Below are 25936 nucleotides of genomic sequence, written 5' to 3'. Positions count from 1 at the left end.
ATTCTTATGATATCCCGTAACAAGCGTGTAAAGTCTCTAGAATCAACTCGGCCCGCTTCGCCTTTTTTTATTGCAAAATATATTTAAAAACGCGTTTCTGTATAGTTTTCTTCAAATAACTCCTTTTGTGTTGGTCAAACGACAAAACTTGAAGAGAGGAAAATTGTTCGGAAGGAAATGTCCTATAAGAATAAACCTTAAAAAAAATTTAAAAAATTTTTTTAATTGCAATATTGCAAAAAAAACGCGAAAAAAAGGCCATTTTTACAGGTTCCCGAAAACTGGGTTAAAAATTATCATATTTAAGCGGACATTCACTCAATGATACCTTTCAGTATGCTGAACAAGTGTGCACAAGGCTCGCCTCCAATTTTTATATGGCTGCCTATTAACAAATTATTTATGCAAATCGGACGCTTGGCTCTCACGTCTGAACGGGTGAACTTATTTTGATGCACTTTATCGGAAATGAAAGGTAACGATGTCTACTTTATGAATTTAAAATAAAAACATTTTTTTTTCTAAAATTTGACTATTATTTTAAACAATTTAAATTTCGCATATTAAATATCGGCGTTATTTATTGGCGTACAGTAATGCAAATAGCACCATTGGTTTGCGCTTAAAAAATTATGAATTTCAAAAAAAAAAACGTCCCGATACGACCAATAGAAGCCGAGATAATTGACTTTTACATAATTAATGATTACAGCTAAATTATTTTATATTTTTACTTGAAATTTGGTGTGAAGGTACTGGAGTGAGTGCTTTAACGGTGGAATTTTTTTTGCTGCAATTCGACTGCCAGGTTCGGCGAAAAAAAATGTCGAATACAGCGGTTTTAGATCGAGAGCGCCGGAGCGGACGCAGCGGCGGGTCGACTGCGTGGCGCGCAGGCGCGCGAGCCGCCGCTGCGTCCGCCAAGCTCGCTTAATTAACAATTACTTTTTTCTGCAACAAAAGCACGTATCCAAACGATTTTTTTTTTAAATCTGCTTGAAATTTTCCGAATTTTATGATTATCACATTATAAATGTCATATTCTCAGTATTAACGGAGATGAACAAGATATATTAGGAAAAATACGTATTAATTATTAACAAATTATTTTTGTGATATTTTATACTGTATTGTATATTATATATTGTCAATACAGATAGAAAATAGGTTGTCTATACACTTATTTTATTTCATTTTCGTGAATTTTCCTGATCTTTATGATTATTTCATTAAAAAGAGGATATACTTTCGTAACTAATAGTGATAAACTATTATATATTAAAGAAAAGTCGTTTGAATCTTTCAAAGATTCAAGAAGTTCACCATGCGTTATTCTGTTTTATTTGCAACTAGAAAAACAAATTAAATTATTTTAAGCAAAAAAAGACTCGGAAAAATTCACGTAAAATAAAGTAAAATAAGTGTGTAGAAAACCTATTTTCTCTTTGTATTGACAATATACAATATACAATACAGTATAAAATATCACAAAAATAATTTGTTATTAATTAATACGTATTTTTTCTAATATATCTTGTTTATCTCCGTTAATACTGAGAATATGATATTTATAATGTGATAATCATAAAATTCGGAAAATTTCAAGCAGATTTAAAAAAAAATCGTTTGGATACGTGCTTTTGTTGCAGAGAAAAGTAATTGTTAATTAAGCGAGCTTGGCGGACGCAGCGGCGGCTCGCGCGCCTGCGCGCCACGTAGTCGACCCGCCGCTGCGTCCGCTCCGGCGCTCTCGCTCTAAAACCGTTGTATTCGACATTTTTTTTCGCCGAACCTGGCAGTCGAATTGCAGCGAAAAAAATTCCGCCGTTGAAGCACTCACTCTAGTACCTTCACACCAAATTTCAAGTAAAAATATGAAATAATTTAGCTGTAATCATTAATTATGTAAAAGTCAATTATCTCGGCTTCTATTGGTCGTATCGGGACGTTTTTTTTTGAAATTCATAATTTTTTAAGCGCAAACCAATGGTGCTATTTGCATTACTGTACGCCAATAAATAACGCCGATATTTAATATGCAAAATTTAAATTGTTTAAAATAATAGTCAAATTTTAGAAAAAAAAATTTTTTTATTTTAAATTCATAAAGTAGACATCGTTACCTTTCATTTCCGATAAAGTACATCAAAATAAGTTCACCCGTTCAGACGTGAGAGCCAAGCGTCCGATTTGCATAAATAATTTGTTAATAGGCAGCCATATAAAAATTGGAGGCGAGCCTTGTGCACACTTGTTCAGCATACTGAAAGGTATTATTGAGTGAATGTCCGCTTAAATATGATAATTTTTAACCCAGTTTTCGGGAACCTGTAAAAATGGCCCTTTTTTCGCGTATTTTTTGCAATTTTGCAATTAAAAAAATTTTTTAAATTTTTTTTAAGGCTTATTCTTATAGGAAATTTCCTTCCGAACAATTTTTCTCTCTTCAAGTTTTGTCGTTTGACCAACACAGAAGGAGTTATTTAAAGAAAACTATACAGAAACGCGTTTTTAAATATATTTTGCAATAAAAAAAGGCGAAGCGGGCCGAGTTGATTCTAGAGACTTTACACGCTTGTTACGGGATATCATAAGAATCGATTTAAAAAAATTCCAGCTTTGCGCCGTGAACTTCAATATTCTCATTTTTTAATAGCCCTGACTCCCGGATTACTGCCTCCTCCTCTTCTAAAGCACATAATCTTCGACTTTTCTGTGTTCAACTGCAGTTTTTTCCTTCTTAGGTATCTCTCCAGTCTTCTTATCATCTCCTTCATTCCATCCACACTTTTTGCCAGCAGCACCAGATCATCTGCATACGCTAGTGTCCATATCCTTTCTGCTCCAACCCTCATGCCGCCCGCCTGCCCTGTCCTCATCTCCTCCTCCACATCTGCGATCAATATCGAGAACAGTAGCGGACTCAGAGGGCACCCCTGCCTTACTCCTTTCTCCGTCCAGAACCAATTGGAGACTTTTCCGCTCACTTTAACCGCATTCTTCGTCCCTTCATAGATTTCCTTGATCCTTTCAATTATCCCTCTTCTTATTCCTCTTTTCTCCATTGCTTCCCATAAGATCTTTCTGTCCACTCTGTCGAAGGCCGCCCTTAGGTCCACAAAGAACCCATATACTTTTCCTCCTTTCTTCCTCAGTTCTCTCTTGACCACGTGCTGTAACACATACACGTTGTCCATCGTCCCTCTGCCCTTCCTAAAACCCGCTTGAGTTTTCGGCAGAATTTTCTTCTCTTCTGCCTCTTTCCTTAGCCTCCCTGCTAATATTCCTGCGTATATCTTATACGCAGTACATAACAGGGAGACTCCCCTGTAGTTTTCCACACTTTTCGGGTCACCTTTCTTGAAAATTGGGGCTGTTAACCCCGCTCTCCATTCTTCCGGGAAGCCTTCACCTCTCCACACCTTTTTCAGGATTTCCTTCAGCTTTCCCTTTATCCGCCCGTCGCTGAACTTCCATGCCTCTCCTGCTATCCCATCTACTCCTGCCGCCTTTCTCCGCCATCTACTCCGCCAAGTTATTGATCTGTTCTTCAATTTCTTGATCCTGAATCTCCAGCTCCCCATCTTCTTCCTTGCTTCTTCTTTCCACCTCCTCTCTTCTGTCCTCTTTACTTCCTCCCAACAACTGCATAAAATGATTCTCCCATTCCTCCATCTTTATATCTTCCTCAATTGGTACTCTTTTCTTCCTTTCCTTGTTAATTATCTTCCATATTTGCTCTTCTGTTTTCGCGCTCCTGACTTCTTCCTCATATTTCTCTAGTCTTTTTTCTTCCTTCCTTCTGCACATCTCCCTAAATTCTCTTCTTAGTTTCACATATACCTCCTTTCCTTTCTTTCCCATTCTCCATCTTTTATATGTCCTCTTCAGCCCCCTTTTCTTTCTCTTGCACTCCTCGTCCCACCAATCCTTCTCTCCTATTTTTTTCCTCCTTATCGTAATCTTTTTCCTTACCATACTTTTCTCTACTGCCTTCTTCAGGTTTTCCCAGACGTCCTCCACCTCTTCCCCCTCCACCTCTACCTCTTCCGCTTTCTCCTTATACTTCTTGATACTCTCTTCGTCCCACTGTATCACTTCCTTTGTCTTCTTTTGCATCTCCTCCTCCAACCTTTCTACTCCTCCCCTTATTTCTACCTCCAAGGGTTGGTGGTCCGACTCCACCCTTTCTCCTATCGTTAGCTTGATCACTCTATCCCACGCCTCTCGATTCACCACCATGTAGTCCACCACCGATGTTCCTCTTCCTCCGGAGTACGTCCATTCTCCTTCCTCGTCACCTCTCATATTACCGTTCCCTACCTCCCATCCCCTCTCCTCCAGCATCTCTAAAAATTCCTTTCCCTCCATGTTTATTACCTCGTCTTTAGAGCTTCTCCGTCTTTCCCCGTCGTTGTCCCCCTCGTAATTCTTACCCTCCCCCCCCCCCCTATTCTTGCATTAAAATCTCCCCCTATACATAGAATTTTCTCCTCCCTTTCCTCTATCATTTCTTCTAATTCTCTTCGTAATGTTCTCATTTTCTCCCCATTATATACCGTTATTATTCTCCATATTTCCCCCTCTACCCTCAGCCTCCTCTCCTGCATTCCGTTTACAAATACCGCTTCCTTAATATCTATCTCCTCTATCTCTTTCCTTATGCCTGTTATTATACCTCCCTTCGCCCTACCTTTACATTTCTCTCTAATCGCGTATTGACATTTCCATTCAAATTTCTTTGACATATTCCTTTTTATTCTCTCCCATTCCTTTTCTTCTACCCACGTTTCGCATAGTCCTATAATGTCAAATCCTTCTATGTATTCCCAGAATTCTCTGTCCTTCTTCTTTAGCCCTGCCACATTCCAGAAGATCATCCTTAGTTCTGCGCTTGTATCCTTGTTTCCTTTTTTTCTCCTCTTCCTCTTCCTTTTGCCTCCCTCTTTCACTCGCACATCTATTCCTTCCTCTCGGCCGATTTTTGAAAATTCTCCCTTTTCTTTATTTCCTCTGCCTCCTCATTCCATACATACATCTCATTCTCTATGTACATTTTTCTATATCCTACTTTTACCTTCTTTCCTTCCACTCGTTCCTTTCTTGCCCATTCTCTCAGTAACCTTTGTACATCTCTCTCTTCTTTCGTCAGATCATGATCAATGAATATGTTTCCCCCGAACAATTTGCTCTTCTGTTTCATTATTGTTTCCTTTCCCTCCCAATCTTCCATCTCTACTATTATTACTTCCTTTCCTTCCCTGCCTACCACTTGAACACCTTTTACATTTTCTTTGATCCCGAATTCCTTTTCCAGAAATTCTTTAGCCTCCTCCTTCAGGCTGCTCTTCCCCTTCCTCAGTCCTCTTATGGTTATGTTATTCCTTCTCTCCTTCTTCTCTCTCTCGTCCATTATCCTTTTCAACCTTCTCACTTCCTCTCCTATCTCGCCCGTCGACTCCCCCTTGCCTCCCTGTCTACCTATCCGTTCCTTCACTTTTTCCGTTATTTCTTCTATCTTTTTTTCTAACCTCCCTTTTTCTCCGGCTCCTAGTCTCTCTAGTTCTTTTACTTTTTCTTCTAATTCCTCTATCTTCTTCTCCATTCTTTCCTCTTTAGCCTTCCAGCTTTCCTTTAATTCCCGTATCTCGATCCTTGTACTTGCCATTTCTTCTTTTAATTCTCTCAATAATGCTATCATAGCTCCCTCTTCACTCTTCCTCTTTCCATTCTCTTCCGTATCTCTCTCCTTCTCTTTCAATCTCTTCTTTCCAGGTGGTGTTCTATCCATCATATTGCTCCTTTTGAATATCTCTGCTGTCTGTCTCTCTAGCTCGTCCCTCTTCCTCTTATCATACGTAAATTCCAATATGCTAGTTGAATTCGATCTCTCTCTCTCCGTCAATTTATCTTTCCTCGATCCTCTTCTCCCTCTTTCCTCGTCCTTCTGCATGTTGTAAATCGCCTGACAATACGCACGGGCCCGCCGCGTTACATGCGGACTCGGCCTTACTCGCAACCGCTCACTTGTCACCCTATTCTATGCCGTATGTCGTCTGTATACTCTATGCCCTATGCCGTCAAATACGTCCTTATTCAAAGCTGACTACGCCTTTGAGTATTAACCTGAGTGAAAATTGAACAAAAGCACCTTATAGTAGAGAGTTTGTCCTGTAAAACCTTTTTTTAAACTTCTTTTACGTGAGTAATTACAGTTTAAAATGGGCAAAAATTTACTGACAAAAAGAGATCCCCTAATTTTTTTGAGCAGTGTATTTATGGTTTTACCTATAGCATTTTACATCCCTTCATGATTTTTAATTATATCTAAGCAGATCTGGATCCATTCGGTAAATAATTATATCTCGGCAGAGCAAATTATATCTGATCAGATCTGATCAGATCTGATAATCAGCAAATTCAATTTATTTCTCGATTAACTGGCGCAATATATACAAAAATGCACAACGTTTCGGCTCAAGATTCGAGCCCTTTTCAAGTGCGAACTGAAACAGGAACAGCGAGAAAAAAACAAACAATATAAATGAATCGAGATAAATATTAAATTAACGACGTTAAATAGTGAGCAATACCTATATCATCTATTGACTCGTCACATAATTAATACAGGCCTAGTTTACACCGATCACTTGATACGCGTATTAAATAGTAAATAACTAGTAAATAAGTCTGATTATTGGCTGATCAGTTCAAATATACTATTTGATACGCGTATCAAGAGATCGGTGTAAACTAGGCCACAGATTCCTGAGTTCACGAGCATGTTCCCGCATGGCCATAAAGGTCAGATCTGATAAACCAGATATGGTCATATCTCGGTAGATCTAATCCTTTTTTCCCAAATTTCTTAAATTTAATGTAAATTTAATCAAATTTGCTTAAAAATTTGCAATTTTAGGGAACTTAAAAATTAATAAAATTACGATTGAATTTCTGCATAAGCTCACTAAATAGTAGAAAAAATATAAGCAATGTGTATTTATGTATTCTAAAAAGGACTTGGTTAGAGGGAGCGTGTGTGAATGGTAGCGGTGAAAGTGCGTTGTGTGATTTTAGCTTTGTTTCTGGGTTTAAAGATTAGTATGGAGCAAGTAGGGATAATGGAAAGATAGGGTGTAAGCAGGGGATGCGATGAGAATGAAGAGAGATAGTAGGACGCAAGTAGAGAAAAGTTATATAAAAGTATTTAGAAACCGTGGTAGGATGAGGTTATGGTGACGAGTCAGTTAGGCGGTATAGGCGGGAAAGGTAATGTAGGTAAAGTAGGGAAGGTTTCGATCGATGATTGTAAAGAAGATTGTATGGTAAATGATTAGCTAAGGAGCTTTCGGCCGTATTTTTTTTTTTTTTTTGGAGTTTGTTCTCTCGGCTGAGAGAAACTTAGTGCCTTCGGCCCCACCCTGGAACCATACGACACAACGATGCTTGACCCGGATTATATTTGTCTTCTTATTTAAATAATCCTTCCTATCCTTTTAATATAATTGTATATGCTTCTGATTGTAATCCATTCCTTTCTTCTGAGTGTCCTTGTAATATCTATCTCCTCATTTATTCCCCTCAGTCTGAGGTCCCTATCCAGTCTCTCCCTCTCCTCGTCAAACCTCTGTTACATCTCCATAACACGTGATCAATACTTTCACATTCGTTGCCACATTCGCACCTGGCGTCATCTATGTACCCCTTTCTTGCTAGTGACTCGTTGACGTTGTAGTGATTACTCCTCAGTCGGTTAATCAACGTTATAAAGTATTTTTCTTCATTCTTCCCATGGAACCATGGCTTCTTCTTTTTTCTGTTATAGAAGTTTTTAAAATAATAGATTCCTTTAAATCTGGCATCTTTAACTAAAGAATCTTGTGTTTTATTCCAAATTTCCTTTCTAAATTCCTGTCGAAAATCCAGAAATGATACTTCTATATGGTCATCTGCTTTCTCTTCTGCCGCCTCCTTTGCCAATTTGTCCGCCATCTCATTGCCACTTATCCCTACGTGTGATGGAATCCACACGTAGACTATCTTCTTCTTTTTTTCTTTGCAGAGTCTAAAGTGTCTTTCTCTTATTTCGTTGATATACCTGTTTTTGTATACACTTAAATGGTTATTACGTATTGCTTGTAATACTGCTCTGGCATCTGTTAAAACTGCTATATCCCTTGGTCTGCTATCCGCTTCATTCTCCATAATTTCTAAAACTGCTTTTATTGCTATGGCTTCTGCGGTGAAAGTAGAACAATTCTTCGATATGCTAATATTATATGCCACTTCTTGTTCTTCTATTACCACACTAGCGCCTAATGATTTGCCCCTTCTTTTCTTGGATCCATCTGTATAGATTACCGTGAATCCTTCGTCCATGCCATGAGTTGTTTTAATTTTCTCCAATAATTGAACATCCGTCACTCCTTTTTTCTTCCGATAATATCCTATACTTAAATCTATATTTATTTGTTGCGTGACCATATCATATTCCATATCAAATATTTCAAATTTTTTTCTTGCCCCATTTTCTTTCTACACCATTTTATTCTTCTCCATGCTTCTCCTATTATACTTCTTTGGTGTAATGGTTGTCTATATCTAGCATAGTCTTTGTTTTGAACTAACTTTTCTATCTTTGTACATAAATCCTCCTCTCCGTATATACTAATCTTACTTAAAAAATTCCTAGCTAATAATTCTGCTCTATCCCTGAGTAAGGTTACTTTTGCTTCCGCTATAATTATCACATTATTTGGAGTACTATTTCTATACCCTAGCGCTGTTCGAATTCCTAAATTTTGAGTTCTTTCCATTTTTAATTTCTGATTTTCCTTTTTCGGGAAATATACAAAATTCCCATAATCTGTAATTGATCTAATCAAACTTTTATATAACATTAATGCTGTGTTAACTTCCATACCTTTCGATTTCTTATTCAAGTATACCATTAACGAATTTGCTTTACTAACTTTACCTTTTACTTCTTGTACCTGTTTTATAAATTCTAACTTACTATCTAACCATATTCCTAAAAACTTTGTTTCTGATTGTGCATATATTCTCGTATTTTTTAATTCTATATAAGTATTATCACAACCACCGTGTCTCGAAAATTGTACTAATACTGTTTTCTTTGGTTCTAATTGAAGTCCTAACTCTGTAAGTTGTTCGCTAATACTATTCACAGCCTTTTCCAATATTCGTTTATTATTATCCCTATTATGACCTTTGTCATATGCTGCTATATCATCTGCAAATTGCACTGATTCGTATTCTATCTGTTCTTTGTTAGTTACATTATATGTGTAAAGCGCATACAATAATGGACTAAGTACAGCTCCCTGAGGTAATCCTTTATATACTCTTCTATATTCTGATTCCTGACCATTAATAATAAATTCCGTGTCTCTATAATATAGCCATTTACCTATATACTTTCTAATATTTACCGGACATTTAAGTTTCTTTAAAACTGTCATTAATATACTATATATTACATTATCGTATGCTGAGGAAACATCTAAGAAGGCTGCCAAAATATATTGATTTGTATAAATACCGTTCCTTATATCTGTTGTTAACCTGACCAAATTTTCTGCGCATGACCTGCCTCTCCTAAATCCATTCTGGTCTCTCGCTAGCTTGTTATTTCGTTCCGCCCACCAGACCATTCGCTCGTTCACCATCCTTTCCATAACTTTTCCTACACAGGATGACAGTGCAATTGGCCTGACTTTTTCTTTTCCAGCTTTGTCAATAAACATCGTCTGATATTTCCTCCAGTCTTCCGGGAACCAGTCCGTTGTCCATACTTCATTACATATTTCTAGCATCACCTCCTCCATCTCTTCAGTCAAATCCTTCAGCATACTATATTCTATTCCGTCTCTTCCTGGTGCCGAATTGTTCTTAATCATTTGTAGTGCTCTTTTTAATTCTTCTCTTGTAAACTTATCTTCTAAGCTGTCTTTCGTATTGTATACTCCTTCCTGGTCCAACATTTCTACTTGAACACTTGGTGGTGCTAGTTTATCAATTTCTTTTCTAATTTCTTCTTCTCTATTTTTGTTCGTCCAACTGTTCCAATTTTTATCTTCTTTTTAACATTTTTAAAAATTCTTATTTTATTCCATACATATGTCTGACTCGTAAATCTGTTAATTGATGCACAGAATTTATCAAAACTTTCTCTTTTCTTTGTAATCTTCTTTGCCTCCGCTTTTCTCTTGTTGTATTCTACTGAATGAAAATCCTTCTTTTTTTTAAATTATTTAACGCTCTTTGTCTTCTTGTTATTGCTTCATCACAATCCATATTCCACCATATAACTTTTCTTCCTCTAGATTTTTCTCCCGTCATTCTTTTATTCTGTTCCTCTTTTTTATTCTGATCTCTTGTTTTTCTTCCATCTTCCGTGATGTTTTCGATCGTTGTTTTAATTACCTTGATAAAAGCTGAATATTTTTCTTCCTTGTTGATCTTATTTCCCAATAAAGTCTCTTTATATTCTTCTATGTTGTCCTTAATTATTTGTTCCATTTTATATTTGTACTCTATCTATCTTGTTTTTTTAGTAGAAAATCTATTCGTTTTCTTCATGTAGCTTTCTATTTCTGTTGTTAACCGTATTTCTACTGGATGATGGTCTGAATCCCAAGTGTCATTAATTTGTTCATATTCAATATCATCACATATTCTTGAGGTGGCAAAAAATAAATCTAAATTATTTGAATGTTGTCCTATTGCTCCCACTCTTGTTAATGTATTTAGATTGACACATATATATTCATTATCATACATGTTTTCATATAAGTATTCTCCTTGTTTGTCTATATCATAGCAATTCCATAATGTATGGTGTGCATTAAAATCTCCTGCAATAATAGTCTCTAAGTTTTTAGTTTTAAATTTGAATATGTCTTTCCATATTTTATCTGTTATTTCTCCCGGTCTTCTATATATTGCAACAATATTGAATTTTTCTTTTGTATTGATAAGTCTTACACCTATAATATCAAAAATATCATTTATTTTTTGCCAACCATTTATGATTTCAAATTCTATATTTTCTTTAATACTAATTGCAACTCCTCCACTATTACCTCTACTTAATTTACAGTACGATTTAAATCCTGGTATATAAATGTTATTTTTATTACACTTTGTTTCTGTAAATATAATTATATCATATTCTTGTGCTTTTTTTATTATCTCATTTTTCTTATCATGAAATCCTCTGCAATTCCAATTAACTATTTTTAGATTGAATTTGCCAAAATTTTGTTAGCGCTGTAAAGAGTCCGATCGAACTCTTACACGCGCTATCTGTTGCTCTTGATCTCTTCTAAAATCTCTTTTCATATCGCTAACTATCATTCTTTGTTTTCTAATTTTTTCCTCTAGTTCTAATTCCTTTTTCTTTTGTAATATGTCTTGTTTGATCTTATATTTATCTCCCTGATTTCTTATTTCCTTTTTTTCTGATCCTTGGATCATTTCCTGTATAATTCTTCTGAATTCCCAGTCTTGATTAGTATAATATATTAATTTCGCTGCTAGACTTGTAATGATATCTCGATCTCTGTTCAGGCCTACTGGAATATTTACTTCTTCTTCCCTCTGACCTTGTCTTTCTTCCTCTGGAGTATTATTGTCCGATTCTTCCTCTGATGTTTCTTTATCCCATCCATCTGGTTGTTTTTCCACTTGTTTTAGGGCTATTCCTCTTTTATCCTTTGTAATTTCTTCTCTTCTGTTGTCGAATTGTTTATAGTAATTTTCTTGTTTATTCTTCTGTGTCGCTAACTTGTCTTTATATGTATTAGTTTTCTTCCTGTATCTATCCTCCCTATCTTCTTCATATGTTATTAGTTTTCTAGATGTCTGTGGTTCTTTCCATCTTCCTTCCATCTCTTTTCTTGGTTGAGAAAGTTTTGGCCATTGAGCCGGTGTTTCATATCTATCATATGTTTGTTCTTGTGCTTTGTCTTGTTCTTTCCCAGCCAGTATTCTTTCTGCTTCCCTACGAGATACATTATTAAGTCCCATTGCAAGATTTATATTTTTATTTTTCTCGTATTCTCTGCACATTCTCCATGTAGATCTGTGGTTGCCTCCGCAATTTCTGCATTTTGTATCTCTCGTGCAGTTTCCATGTGCCAGATCTCCACATATTATGCATCTCTCTTCACTCTTGCACAGAGCTTTTATGTGGCCGAATCTAAAACACTTAAAACATTGTTTGACCGATGCTATAAACGGTCTAACTTTTATTGCTGTTCTACGTCCAAACAGATCAAGACTTTTCCGGACTTTATCACCCATAAATGTGATTATTAGATTTCCTGTATCCTCTTCCGTCAGAATCTTCTTTTCTTTATCCCACTTTTTCCTATACATCCTTCTGATTTTTAGAACATCATCGTGGTCATCCATTGAATCCCATAAATCTGGAATCTATCCATAAATCTATCTCCCCAGTCGGTGATCACCCCGACAAATTTCGATCCCCTTTGATCGATTTCTGCCGATAATCCTGTCTCCTCTGTAAGGTTATTGATTCCTTCTAAACAAATATTTGCATTATTACAATTGTTAAATTTACATATAGCCGTTGTATGTGATAACATAATAATATCTTTCGGGAATATTTTTTCCTTGTTGCTATTTTTCAAATTTTAAATCAATTCTTACCTCTTTTTGTCTGTACTCTATCTTTATTCAGTTTAAGTACTAATCTATATGTAATATTGGTCCCTTCTTTGAATTTAACCTGCTTCTGGTTTGCCAGTTCAGACGCGTCCAATTCACTGATTCTTTCTAGTACGCCTGCACGATTCATATATTCCTCTTGTGCCGTCCTCATGGCTTTGCTATTTTCCTCCATACCCGTATTTCGTTTAATTTTCACACCCGAATTCGATTCAACGTTACACGTGGTATTCGCGTGTTGCATCACCTCCGTATCTATCTCCATCTCATTCGCTGATGCATACCTGCAATCTTCCGTGGTAGTGTTTCCTGATTCGTGCGTTGAATCTTCCGTGCTGACGTCATCGTTACCTGATTGGCTGTTCCTTTCTTCCCTGTTGTCCATCTTCATAGGGTGCGTTTTGATATTCACTGTAAGTACTGACGATATGACGTCATTGAGTAGAACTGCAGGAGCGTTTCTATATTGCTGTTGTTACTTTCAGGCTGGAATAACGGAACGACGACCACAGGACTGCCAGTACTGCCAGTGAATGTCGAAACGCACCCGTATAAGAAAGAAATATAACCTATCTTAACCTATCTTAGACACGACGTGACACGACGATAGGAGCACCTATTCTAAATATATAAAAAAAAATCTTGTACTTAAACAATAATGTTGCAAAAGTCATGTCTATAAAATAAATAACAGTTTTCAGATTTATAAAAATATCAAAATTATTTATTATTATATTAATTATATTAATTTAGTAGTAATAGTAGTAATCTTTTCGGGCTTTTTCCGCATCTTCGTGACTAACGATTACTGTATATTTCTCGTTGTTGACTTCCAGGTCCACAAGGACCAAACCTATATGTGAACCTGGCACCCGACTTCCGAAAAATTAATTTTTTTACAGAAAACGTTAGCATTTTGTTTGTAGTTGTTTGTAGTAACAAAAATTTCGTTTGTAGTTTAATACATTAAAAATGATAAAAATTAAAAAAAATTACTCGCACTCCACTTTGAGATATCTCAAATCCGTTTGCACCATCTTCTTTAGAATCATTTGTAGTTGTTTGTAGTGCTTTTCTTTTTGTTTATAGTTGCACCATTCAAAAGTTATTATATTTTTGTAATAAACAAAAAGTGTAACTTTGCCAATTTTGGAGATATCTCAAATCTGCTTGCGCCATCTTCTTCAGAATCATTTGTAGTTGTTTGTAGTGCTTTCTTTTTTTTTGTATTTGCACCGTTCTATATATATTTAGTTATGATATTTTTGCAATATACCAGAAGTGTAACTTTGCCAATTTTGGAAATATTTTAAAACTAATTGCGCGACTCGATGTAGAATTGTTTGTAGTTGTTTGTAATAGTTTTCGTTCCGTTTTGTTTAAAATATCTTCAAAATTGTCTCTCAAAATTATCTCTTTTTATTTATTGCAAAAATATAATAACTTTTGAAGAGTGCAACTACAAACAAAAAGAAAAGCACTACAAACAACTACAAACGTTTCTGAAGAAGATGGCACAAGCGGATTTGAGATATCTCCAAAATTGGCAAAGTTACACTTTTTGTTCATTGCAAAAATATAATAACTTTTGAATGGAGCAACTATAAACAAAAAGAAAAACACTACAAATGATTTTGAAGAAGATGGCGCAAACGGATTTGAAATATCTCCAAAATTGGCAAAGTTACACTTTTTGTTTATTGCAAAAATATAATAACTTTTGAATGGTGCAACTATAAACAAAAAGAAAAGCACTACAAATGATTCTGAAGAAGATGGCGCAAGCTGATTTGAGATATCTCCAAAATTGGCAAAGTTACTCTTTTTGTTTATTGCAAAAATATAATAACTTTTGAATGGAGCAACTATAAACAAAAAGAAAAACACTACAAATGATTTTGAAGAAGATGGCGCAAACGGATTTGAAATATCTCCAAAATTGGCAAAGTTACACTTTTTGTTTATTGCAAAAATATAATAACTTTTGAATGGTGCAACTATAAACAAAAAGAAAAGCACTACAAATGATTCTGAAGAAGATGGCGCAAGCTGATTTGAGATATCTCCAAAATTGGCAAAGTTACTCTTTTTGTTTATTGCAAAAATATAATAACTTTTGAATGGAGCAACTATAAACAAAAAGAAAAACACTACAAATGATTTTGAAGAAGATGGCGCAAACGGATTTGAAATATCTCCAAAATTGGCAAAATTACACTTTTTGTTTATTGCAAAAATATAATAACTTTTGAATGGTGCAACTATAAACAAAAAGAAAAGCACTACAAATGATTCTAAAGAAGATGGCGCAAGCTGATTTGAGATATCTCCAAAATTGGCAAAGTTACTCTTTTTGTTTATTGCAAAAATATAATAACCTTTGAACAGTGCAACTACAAACGAAAAGAAAAGCACTACAAACAACTACAAACAATTTTGAAGAAGATGGCGCAAGCGGATTTCAGTTGTCTCAAAGTGGGGTGCAAGTAATTTTTTAAATGTTTATAATTTTTAATGTATTAAACTACAAACGAAATTTTTGTTACTACAAACAACTACAAACCAAATGCTAATGTTTTCCGTAAAAAAATTAATTTTTTGAAAGTTGGGTGCCAGGTTCACATAGGTAAGGACCAATTTTTTCAAAGGTGCCGCCATAGCTGCCATGTTCTTACTGCGAATGCCTCACCTCGCGAGCTGCAGTAATGAAAGTAGAAAGTGACGACAAAATTTATGACGTCACATGAACACGAAAACGCTTTGACAGCTTACTGCCGCGTATATTGGAACGGATTTACAGTGCTGCCAGTACTGCGAGTGAATAGCGAAACGCACCCATAGTAGACATTTCTTGTAGAATTTTGGCGCGCTTATCCTTCGCCATCTTTTTTTGTCCTACCGTCTGCCATTCTCCATCCTTCTGTGAGAATCCCTGTGTATCCTCTTCTCTATTTTCGTTTGAACCGTCTTCTGCGGCTCTTTTCCTCTCGTTCACTAACTCGTTCGCTACGACATCCATTGCTGATCTCTTTGTATCACTCATCGAAAGTCGTTCCCTCGCTTTTCGTATATCGTCAATTCTCCCGAATTTGTGCTTGACTTTATTCCCCCCTTCACGGGGGGAAATTTTCTTTTCCCCCTTTGACCTGGCTATCCTAAGAGTCGTATAAGCCCCTCGGAAACCCCTAATCTACTATCCGTATCCGCTAAAAAACCCCCCGAAATTAATGAAACTTTCGCGGTCGCTTGCTAGGTTAAAACGCGTGTGTTCGCTACGGCGCGGCGGCCATCACGCAACTCCGCCTTCGGCCGTAAATTAAGTATAGGTTAAGAAGATAGTTGAAAAGATGACAGGTTGAACTCAGAACACATGTAAATCTTAGATTGGGACAAATTTTAGACTAGGAAATATAGGATCAAGAATAAGAAGAGGAAAAAGAGGTAAAGGATAGAAAACAGAAAAGAGGACAAGAGGTAGGTGAAAGAAGCGCTGTTATAAAAGAGGCTATACGAAACAAGGGAGGATTAAATGTGAAGAGGATTATCGAAGAAGGAAGAAGAAAAAGCAATCAAAAATCTATCGAGTTCCGGGTCAATGGAGATGGAAAGAAGAAAGGTGAAATAAAGCTAGGACACAAGGATGGGCGAGCCTAGTAGTCCAGTCAAAATACGGAAAAAAAGGGGGGTACCTAGAAAAAATTGCAACACAAGGTTTTATGACGTGATTGTGTTCAGAAAAATATACTGAACAACATATTCAAATTCCGCCATTTTCCGCTATCCCTAAGTATGTTTTTTATTAACAATTTATAAACAAATTCGTTTATCTCCACAAATACAAAGAATTTCGAAATTTTTGTAGAGATCAAAGTTGTAGAGCAGACAAATATCTACAAAAAATGTTTCTATGAGTTTTTCGAAATATTTCATATTATTTGAGATATTTGCAACGGAAGCTCAAAACATTACAGCGCTGCGCGCTTACGGCCAACATTAGCCAGATAAATTAGCATCTGTTTCCAGGGTGGCCACGAGGAGGCTGTTGGCTCGATTGTCACCCCATTTTTTGTTTTTTTTATTGTTTTTGTTTTTAATATTTTTAAATTTTTGTTTTTAATTTTTAATTTTTTAATTTTTTATATTTGAATGAGTGTACAGTAGAGTGCAGTATAACGCTCGCTAGTAGTTCGGACTCGACCGACTTGATCACGCGCATTCACGCCACGAACCGAAGAGCCAAAAACAAAAACGCATTAAGCAGACGACTAGCATCGGCCGCCTCCCCGTCTGGTCTCCGCTTGCCGTGACAAAAACGCACACACTTCGAAAGCGCGAAACTACGCCTATTTCGAAAAGATCGCGGATACTACATCTATATATATAAACATATACATGTAGCATAGATAACACTAAAAGTTGTGTATTTGCACCATGAAGTCTTTTTGCATTATATGCAAAAAAAAATGTCAGTGAAGCAGATGATGCTTTTGTTTTAACACAAAAGGGTGCTAATGGTATTAATAATGCAAGTCTTGAGCGCAATAACAAATTAAATGCTGTAGTTGGAAACTATGTTCATAAACAGTGCCGACGAGTCTATTGCGACAAAAAACGTATTACATCAGACAAGAAAAGTAACGTTTGTATTGTTCAGTCTCCTATGACGCGAAGTAAGGAAATAAAAAAGTTTGATTTCCAAACTTGTTGTCTATTTTGCGAACAAACAGTTTTGAACTCAGGTTCTGAAATTTTATCTGTAAGAACACTTCAGTTTCAATCCACTATTGAAGAGATATGTAAAGCACGTAAAGACAAGTGGGCTACAGATGTTCAGGTAAGAATGAATTATGTTCTGGATTTATGTGCTGTTGACTGTAAGTATCATCAAAGTTGTTCTGAGAACTTTAAAACTGGAAAAATGATCCCTAAACGTTATAGTACAACACAAATTGATACAATAACAACAGAAGTGACAAAAAAGCCTAGAGTTGGACGACCAACAAACACAGACCAGTTGGATGCTTGTATTAAAACCATTGAATATTTCAAAGAAGCAAGCGACAATCAAATTTTACTAGCATCATTCTGTGTAAAAATGAAAGACTTTATAGATAATCCTGACGTAGAACCTTACGGAATAAAACGCGTTAAACAACTTATTGTAGAGCGTTTTCAAAATGATGTTTTTATAAGCTCAACTGAAGGATGTCCGGATGTAATGACATTTCGCAAGTCTGCTGAATCTATCCTACACGAATATTATACCCTTCTGAAAAAGGACGCAGAATCAGATAAATGTAACATTATAAAAGCTGTCGGAGACATAATTAAAAATGAAATAAAAACAGTTATTACCGCAAAAAATGAATATGATGTTCTAAACAAACTTTCTCAGAATGACTGCCTCGAGTACATAACTCCCTCCCTTCGATTACTACTGTCGTCTATTATTTCCAACGGTGATAGTGAGATTATCATAGCTTCTATCGGGCAGGCTATAATGCAAGCTGCAAGACCACGTGCTATAATAGCTCCGTTGCAATTAGGTTTGGAAACAGATGCTAATTTATCTGGCTAATGTTGGCCGTAAGCGCGCAGCGCTATAATGTTTTGAGCTTCCGTTGCAAATATCTCAAATAATATGAGATATTTCGAAAAACTCATAGAAACATTTTTTGTAGATATTTGTCTGCTCTACAACTTTGATCTCTACAAAAATTTCGAAATTCTTCGTATTTGTGGAGATAAACGAATTTGTTTATAAATTGTTAATAAAAAACATACTTAGGGATAGCGGAAAATGGCGGAATTTGAATATGTTGTTCAGTATATTTTTCTGAACACAATCACGTCATAAAACCTTGTGTTGCAATTTTTTCTAGGTCTAATCGTATTTTGACTGGACTATAGAGGTGTTCTAGGAAATGGAAAGTAAAAGAAGATAAGCATAGCTGAGGAAAGATTAAGCCAACGATGAAGAAGAGATGAGATGAAAAGAAGAAAGGTATAGAAAAGCTATTGGCGTATTCCTGGAACAAGGATTGGCGAAACTTGTCTGCGTTGTAGAAAAGAAAAGGTAAAAGAAGGTGGAAATAGGAAAAAGAGATAAGAGGACACGCAAGGCTTGGTGAGATAAGGAAAGGAAGAAGAAGGAAATGCGGAAGGAGAAAAAATAGGAGGATATGAATGTTACAGTTTAAAAAAACGCAGCAGTTTTCTGGAAATATTAGAATCTTTAGATGGCACGGAGGCGAATCCAGGTATATTAATTATGCAACGGTAGATAGGAGGCATGGGAAGATAACTAGAGAACGAACGTGCGAGGAGGAAATATATGTTGCTTCGGTGGGAACGAGAGAAGAGCTGGGAGGCAATTTACTAGGAGCGAATGAGAGGATTTCTCAGTGTCGAGGATTTTGGCAAATAAGGAAGAGGAATGGAGCGATCCGAAGGCACAGAAGTTATTCGAGTTAAACTAGGAATGAATTTAAAAGATCAGGAAGATTAGGAAGATAATATATTGGAAGAAAAAAAGAGGAGGTAAGGGCATATAGGGAGGTGTGATGAGTTTGGAAGGGCTGGGGACATAGGATAGCATTAGTTAGGTAGCAAGAGTTTTGTTATTAGTCAAGTTTATTATATGTATTGTAAGATGAGAGAGTTGCGTTAATATTTGAAGGTAAAGGTAAAGAATTATTAATATATTAAGATGTGGTTGAAAAACAGGAAATAGTTGTAATATTAAGGTAAAGGTAGGGATAAAGAAAAAGAGAGAATTAGGTTTTAAATTATAAAGTATATAGAGAATATGCATTGATTTAGAATTCAAGTTTTATAAGTTTTATAAGTTTTAGGATGTAAGGAAGGTTATTTTAGAAACAAAGCGAGATATGAGTCTAAAGGAGATTTGGAAAAAATTTAGAAATAAAAAAAATAAAAGAAATATAGAGAATATTAGTTGTTGCGCGTGGCGGTAAGAAGGTATGTGTGTGTGTATAGGTGAATAATGTCCGTTTCTTGGCTTGATACTGCCGAAGTGGACTAAGTCAAGTATTTCTGAGTTTAGGTTGTGAGTTTAACGTGCAAATAATAGGTTTAGGCATGTTGGGTTTAAGGAATGGTTTTTCTAGAAGAAATTAAAAAGTACGGAATAAGGAATTAACAGTGTCACGCGTTAAGTTAAAAAAGTTGGTATGAGTGTATTTAAGGTATATTGTAAACCAAGTCCATTTCATGGCTTTGTATAGCTGAAATTAAATAAATCTATATCTATATCTATATCTATATGTATTCTAAAAAGATACTGATCCAAAGTATGCTTGAATATCAAAATTGATATTTCAAGTAGCTTTTGTATATTCAGCTTAAAAATGAAAATATAAAATATAAACAAATTTCACATTTTTGTATAAGATTCCAAATTTCATGTACGGTTTTATAACTTGATCTTCCTAAACAATAATTTAATTTGCTAAAGAGAAATTGGTGTTAATTAATTAAGGTTTACCTTTTACCTGACTTAATATGTACAACAAAATTACACACATTGTATAATTATTAATATAAATTCTACATATTTTTCACAGCTAAATTATGGAAATATAATCTGCAAGCTGATGATAATGTATCTCACGTATACTATAATCACACTATTAACATACTTCCAAAAAAAAAATATCTGTAAAAATTTTTAATACATTTAATTCCACGATGCTATACTTATATACAATATCTATATACAAGAATACAGGACCATATGTACAACAGTCATATGTACTTTCATGTATTTTAATGCATTTTCTTTTATAACACACTTTGCTCTTCATTATTGTTATATATCTTTCTGGTCAGTATCTATCAAGGATACATTCAAATAAACGTTCTTCTCCTGCACAACTCCACAAATCTTGTTGCTGCATGTGCTTTTATTTGGCAAATCTTGACTGGAGCAGACATCACCTACCTCTGACTCTACCAAGCTGTTGACTTTCGATATCTGACTAAGATCTGTATTCTGCGTCTCAAAACTCGTGTCTACAGAACATTCTTGACTGCACTGCAAATCATCCAAGTTTGTCTCCTTCGATAATTTGCTTCCAGATCTTTCTGTCAAATCGCTATCGGCTAGTTTTGAATTAAATGGGGATTCATTCTCAGGCCTTTCACTTTTACTCGTGTCTTTGGACTCATTTAATTTTTTGACTAGATCTTCCCAGGGGTCTTCCAGAAAAGAATCTATGTCTACATACACCGATACATTCACTTGCCTATGTGCTCCTCTGTAACTCTAAAAAGATGTAAAACAAGATCAAGTAACTTGTACTGTTAATAATACCGATCTTAAAATGCTCTCACACAATGTAGAAGGATCTCCATTGTTCGACACAAATCTCTCAGTCTGCCAAGCACTTACCTTTCTTTTTTGCCTGTGGAACTGCTTAGGGAAATGCTTGTAGGCAGGGTACTGGTTATTACAGTTCGATCTTGGCGTGGCGTGATAGTTACCCCTATAATTGTTATACCATCCACTACCTGGACTGCTGCATTCACCGGCAGGGCTATACTGACTAGCAGCATTATACTTTTCGTGCCGCGTCATCGGCGTGCTGACGTTCAGAGGGATGAAATTATCGTCGCAAGGCTGCGACTCTGCACCACTTACAGGGAAACGCTGGTAACTGTTACCCTCCGTGGTCTGATAACCTCTACTGTTCGCGTTCTCATGCGACTTCCAATTGTACGGCGTGTGCTTCGCGCCATACGGCCGGCCACTGTGCGTAGCATTGTTCAACGGCGATCTCTTCATTTTTCCCGAAAAACGAACACGTATTAATCTCACGACATGCACCTGCCATCTGCCATTCGCTTCACGGACCAAACATTGAATATACGAAGAGAAACAAGACACAAGACATAATAATCGTCGTGGCGTCAAACCGGATATGACGTTTTTGATGGCGGTTTATTTTGACTGTTGAATAAATATTAGAGCTCGGAAAAAGAACCAGATAACCGGGTATCCAGATACCCGCCCGCTTGCCCGTTACCCGGTTTATGTAGATCTGAACCTGTTCCGCGCTTCCGCGGGTATCGATAATTCCGCGGGTATGGATAATTCGGGTATCCGTATCGTACAGGCATGGAGTAACTAACAAGGGGTGCGTTTCGCTATTCACTCGCAGTACTGGCAGCACTGTAAATCCGTTCCAATATACGCGGCAGTAAGCTGTCAAAGCGTTTTCGTGTTCATGTAACGTCATAGATTTTGTCGTCACTTTCTACTTTCATTACTGCAGCTCGCGAGGTGAGGCATTCGCAGTAAGAACATGGCGGCTATGGCGGCACCTTTGAAAAAATTGGTCCTTACCTATGTGAACCTGGCACCTGACTTTCGAAAAATTAATTTTTTTACGGAAAACATTAGCATTTGGTTTGTAGTTGTTTGTAGTAACAAAAATTTCGTTTGTAGTTTAATACATTAAAAATTATAAACATTTAAAAAATTACTCGCACCCCACTTTAAGACAACTGAAATCCGCTTGCGCCATTTTCTTCAAAATTGTTTGTAGTTGTTTGTAGTGCTTTTCTTTTCGTTTGTAGTTGCACTGTTCAAAGGTTATTATATTTTTGCAATAAACAAAAAGAGTAACTTTGCCAATTTTGGAGATATCTCAAATCAGCTTGCGCCATCTTCTTCAGAATCATTTGTAGTGCTTTTCTTTTTGTTTATAATTGCACCATTCAAAAGTTATTATATTTTTGCAATAAACAAAAAGTGTAACTTTGCCAATTTTGGAGATATTTCAAATCCGTTTGCGCCATCTTCTTCAGAATCATTTGTAGTGCTTTTCTTTTTGTTTATAGTTGCACCATTCAAAAGTTATTATATTTTTGCAATAAACAAAAAGTGTAACTTTGCCAATTTTGGAGATATCTCAAATCCGCTTGTGCCATTTTCTTCAGAAACGTTTGTAGTGCTTTTCTTTTCGTTTGTAGTTGCACTGTTCAAAAGTTATTATATTTTTGCAATAAACAAAAAGAGTAACTTTGCCAATTTTGGAAATATCTCAAATCCGTTTGCGCCATCTTCTTCAGAATCATTTGTAGTGCTTTTCTTTTTGTTTATAGTTGCTCCATTCAAAAGTTATTATATTTTTGCAATGAACAAAAAGTGTAATTTTGCCAATTTTGGAGATATATCTCAAATCCACTTGTGCCATCTTCTTCAGAAACGTTTGTAGTTGTTTGTATTGCTTTTCTTTTTGTTTGTAGTTGTTCAAAAGTTATTATATTTTTGCAATAAACAAAAAGAGATAATTTTGAGAGACAATTTTGAAGATATTTTAAACGAAACGGAACGAAAACTATTACAAACAACTACAAACAATTCTACATTGAGTCGCGCAATTAGTTTTAAAATATTTCCAAAATTGGCAAAGTTACACTTCTGGTATATTGCATCAAAAATATCATAACTAGATATATATAAAACGGTGCAAATACAAAAAAAAAGAAAGCACTACAAACAACTACAAATGATTCTGAAGAAGATGGCGCAAGCGGATTTGAGATATCTCCAAAATTGGCAAAGTTACACTTTTTGTTTATTACAAAAATATAATAACTTTTGAATGGTGCAACTATAAACAAAAAGAAAAGCACTACAAACAACTACAAATGATTCTAAAGAAGATGGCGCAAACGGATTTGAGATATCTCAAAGTAAAGTGCGAGTAATTTTTTTAATTTTTATCATTTTTAATGTATTAAACTACAAACAAAATTTTTGTTACTACAAACAACTACAAACAAAATGCTAACGTTTTCTGTAAAAAAATTAATTTTTCGGAAGTTGGGTGCCAGGTTCACATATAGGTTTGGTCCTTGTGGACTTGGAAGGCAACAACGAGAAATATACAGTAATCGTTAGTCACGAAGATGCGGAAAAAGCCCGAAAAGATTACTACTACTACTACTAAATTAATATAATTAATATAATAATAAATAATTTCGATATTTTTATAAATCTGAAAATTGTTATTTATTTTATAGACATGACTTTTGCAACATTATTGTTTAAGTACAAGATTTTTTTTATATATTTAGAATAGGTGCTCTTATCGTCGTGTCACGTCGTGTCTAAGATAGGTTAAGATAGGTTATATTTCTTTCTTATACGGGTGCGTTTCGACATTCACTGGCAGTACTGGCAGTACTGTGGTCGTCGTTCCGTTATTCCAGCCTGAAAGTAACAACAGCAATATAGAAACGCTCTTGCAGTTCTACTCAATGACGTCATATCGTCAGTACTTACAGTGAATATCGAAACGCACCCAAGGTGTGCTATCTTCTCGGAGGAATTTTCGTCACATCAGAGTCACGTTCTGCGCAGCATCCAGCAAGTTTCTCCATCAAGTATTGTGCTGTCCGTAAAGGCCTTCACACATAAAATCGCGTAAGGACGTAAAACGTAAGCGTAAGAAAATCGACCAATCCCAATCAAGTATTGTGCTGTCCGTAACCCCAGTAGGGGAAAATACTCGATTGAGATTGATCGATTTTCTTACGCTTACGTTTTACGTCCTTACGGAATTTTATGTGTGAAGGCCTTAAGGGGATCCTAAAGTGAAGGCTGAACTTCCTCGACGTCGGTAATGTCAACATTTCTAATTCTGTTTTCTTGTCATATATCTATATCTGTCCTTGTCTAACGAGAGGCATCTGTCTTTGTTCGATTACTGCGCCATCTCTTGCCACACGCAATATTGCTTATCCTGTCAACCTGAATGTGCTTTTGCACATATAAAAGTTATATAAAGTAATCTTTTTTTCTAGGTTTTCAATCTTAGATCTAATTGCACGATATTGTTCTTAAATGTTGTCCCTAGGTCATGCCGGTCTAATTTTGTGGATATTTATCGTGGAATTTTTGTACAAAGCAAATATTGTCGTCACGTATACCAAAAATTAACAAAAATATTAATTTTTTTTTGTTTTTGATATAAATTTGACCACCATGACCTAGATTTTGATGCGTACTTTAATTCTAGGCAAGAATTTTGCATTTCTATAAAGTCAATTAAAAGATTAGTGCTAAGAAAAAAAGCCGGTATTACAGACGGCTTTAGGATCCCCTTAAGGAGATCCTGCAGTGATAGGCGAACTTCCTCGGTGTCGATAATGTCAACCTTTCTAATTTTGTTTTCCCTATATCTGTCTTTGTCTAACGAAATGACATCTGTCCTTTTTTCGATTGCTCGCTATCTCTCGCAAGATCCGGTAACTACTGTTGCCACTCTTCTTGTCATTCTGCATCCGTATTTGCATTACTAAAATAATTTTTTGATGGATCTTTTTTTGTACATACGCATTGAATCTTACTTCTACTTGCACGATATTATTCCTACATGTTTTCCCAAGGGCAGATGATAAACATTTATGTATGTATAAACTGCAGAATTTTTGTTTTAAGCAAATATTGTCGTCAGGTGACAGCTGTGTATGTGCTCAAATAAGTAATATTTTTAATTTTTTGATGTTTTTGATATAAAATCGCGTTTGTTACCCTAGATTTTTGTGCGTACTTTAATTCTGTAAAAGATTTTTGCAATTCTATAAAGCCAATTAAAAAATTCATCGAAAAACGATAATGTCGATAAATCATACGGCTGCAGGATCCCCTTAAAAACCATATAAGATTGCACGTAACAAAGTTTTAAGCGGGGAGCACACACTTCTGCATAACGCATAATGCGTAAGCATAAGAAAATTGATTGGTCCATACACATGTGCATAAGAAAATAGACCAATCAATGCGTGAGCATAAGAAAATTGATTGGTCCATACACATGTGCATAAGAAAATAAAAAGTCTATCCAGACAAACTTGCATAGGTGCATAAAGAAACGGATTGGTCTATTTCCTTATGCACATGCATATGGATCAATCAATTCTCTTATGCTTATGTTTATGGCCTAGTTTACACCGATCACTTGATACGCGTATTAAATAGTAAATAACTAGTAAATAAGTCTGATTATTGGCTGATCAGTTCAAATATACTATTTGATACGCGTATCAAGAGATCGGTGTAAACTAGGCCTATGCGCTATGCAAGTTTGTCTGGATTGATCTTTAAGCGGGGATCACACACTTCTGCACAACGCATAATGCGTAAGCATAAGAAAATTGATTGGTCTATTTCCTTAAGCGGGGAGCACAC

General features: G+C 35.7%; 2 protein-coding genes across 3 annotated transcripts; both read right to left on the bottom strand.

The window, feature by feature from the left end:
* Window positions 1-7574: 7574 nt before the first annotated feature.
* LOC139818751 (uncharacterized) lies at window positions 7575-12838 on the bottom strand. 2 transcript variants are annotated; one of them, XM_071787636.1, is made up of 2 exons: window positions 12697-12838; window positions 7575-12568 (listed from the first exon to the last, which is right to left on the bottom strand). In XM_071787636.1, exon 2 carries the CDS (start codon window positions 8494-8496, stop codon window positions 7582-7584), a length of 915 nt encoding a protein of 304 aa, XP_071643737.1. In that variant the 5' UTR covers window positions 8497-12568; window positions 12697-12838; the 3' UTR covers window positions 7575-7581. The 2 variants fall into 2 exon arrangements, with proteins under 2 accessions (XP_071643737.1, XP_071643736.1); XM_071787635.1 differs by having other exon boundaries at window positions 8338-12568.
* Window positions 12839-20399: 7561 nt separating this feature from the next.
* LOC139818752 (uncharacterized) lies at window positions 20400-21602 on the bottom strand. Its single transcript, XM_071787637.1, has 2 exons — window positions 21128-21602; window positions 20400-21001 (listed from the first exon to the last, which is right to left on the bottom strand). The coding sequence occupies exons 1-2, from the start codon at window positions 21518-21520 to the stop codon at window positions 20546-20548; spliced, it is 849 nt and encodes a 282-aa protein (XP_071643738.1). The 5' UTR covers window positions 21521-21602; the 3' UTR covers window positions 20400-20545.
* Window positions 21603-25936: the final 4334 nt, after the last annotated feature.

Source organism: Temnothorax longispinosus, chromosome 9 (genome assembly GCF_030848805.1).
Source record: "Temnothorax longispinosus isolate EJ_2023e chromosome 9, Tlon_JGU_v1, whole genome shotgun sequence".
Classification (NCBI taxonomy): domain Eukaryota; kingdom Metazoa; phylum Arthropoda; class Insecta; order Hymenoptera; family Formicidae; genus Temnothorax; species Temnothorax longispinosus.
This window is presented reverse-complemented; position numbering and strand designations above follow the sequence as displayed.

Bases quoted from the DNA above. Each gene is read 5' to 3' on its own strand.
- LOC139818752 (XM_071787637.1), bottom strand. From the start codon at position 21,520: ATGAAGAGATCGCCGTTGAACAATGCTACGCACAGTGGCCGGCCGTAT. The intron at 21,002-21,127 runs GTAAGTGCTTGG...ACATCTTTTTAG, and splicing joins TCCACAGGCAAAAAAGAAAG to AGTTACAGAGGAGCACATAG.
- LOC139818751 (XM_071787635.1), bottom strand. From the start codon at position 12,438: ATGGATGACCACGATGATGTTCTAAAAATCAGAAGGATGTATAGGAAA.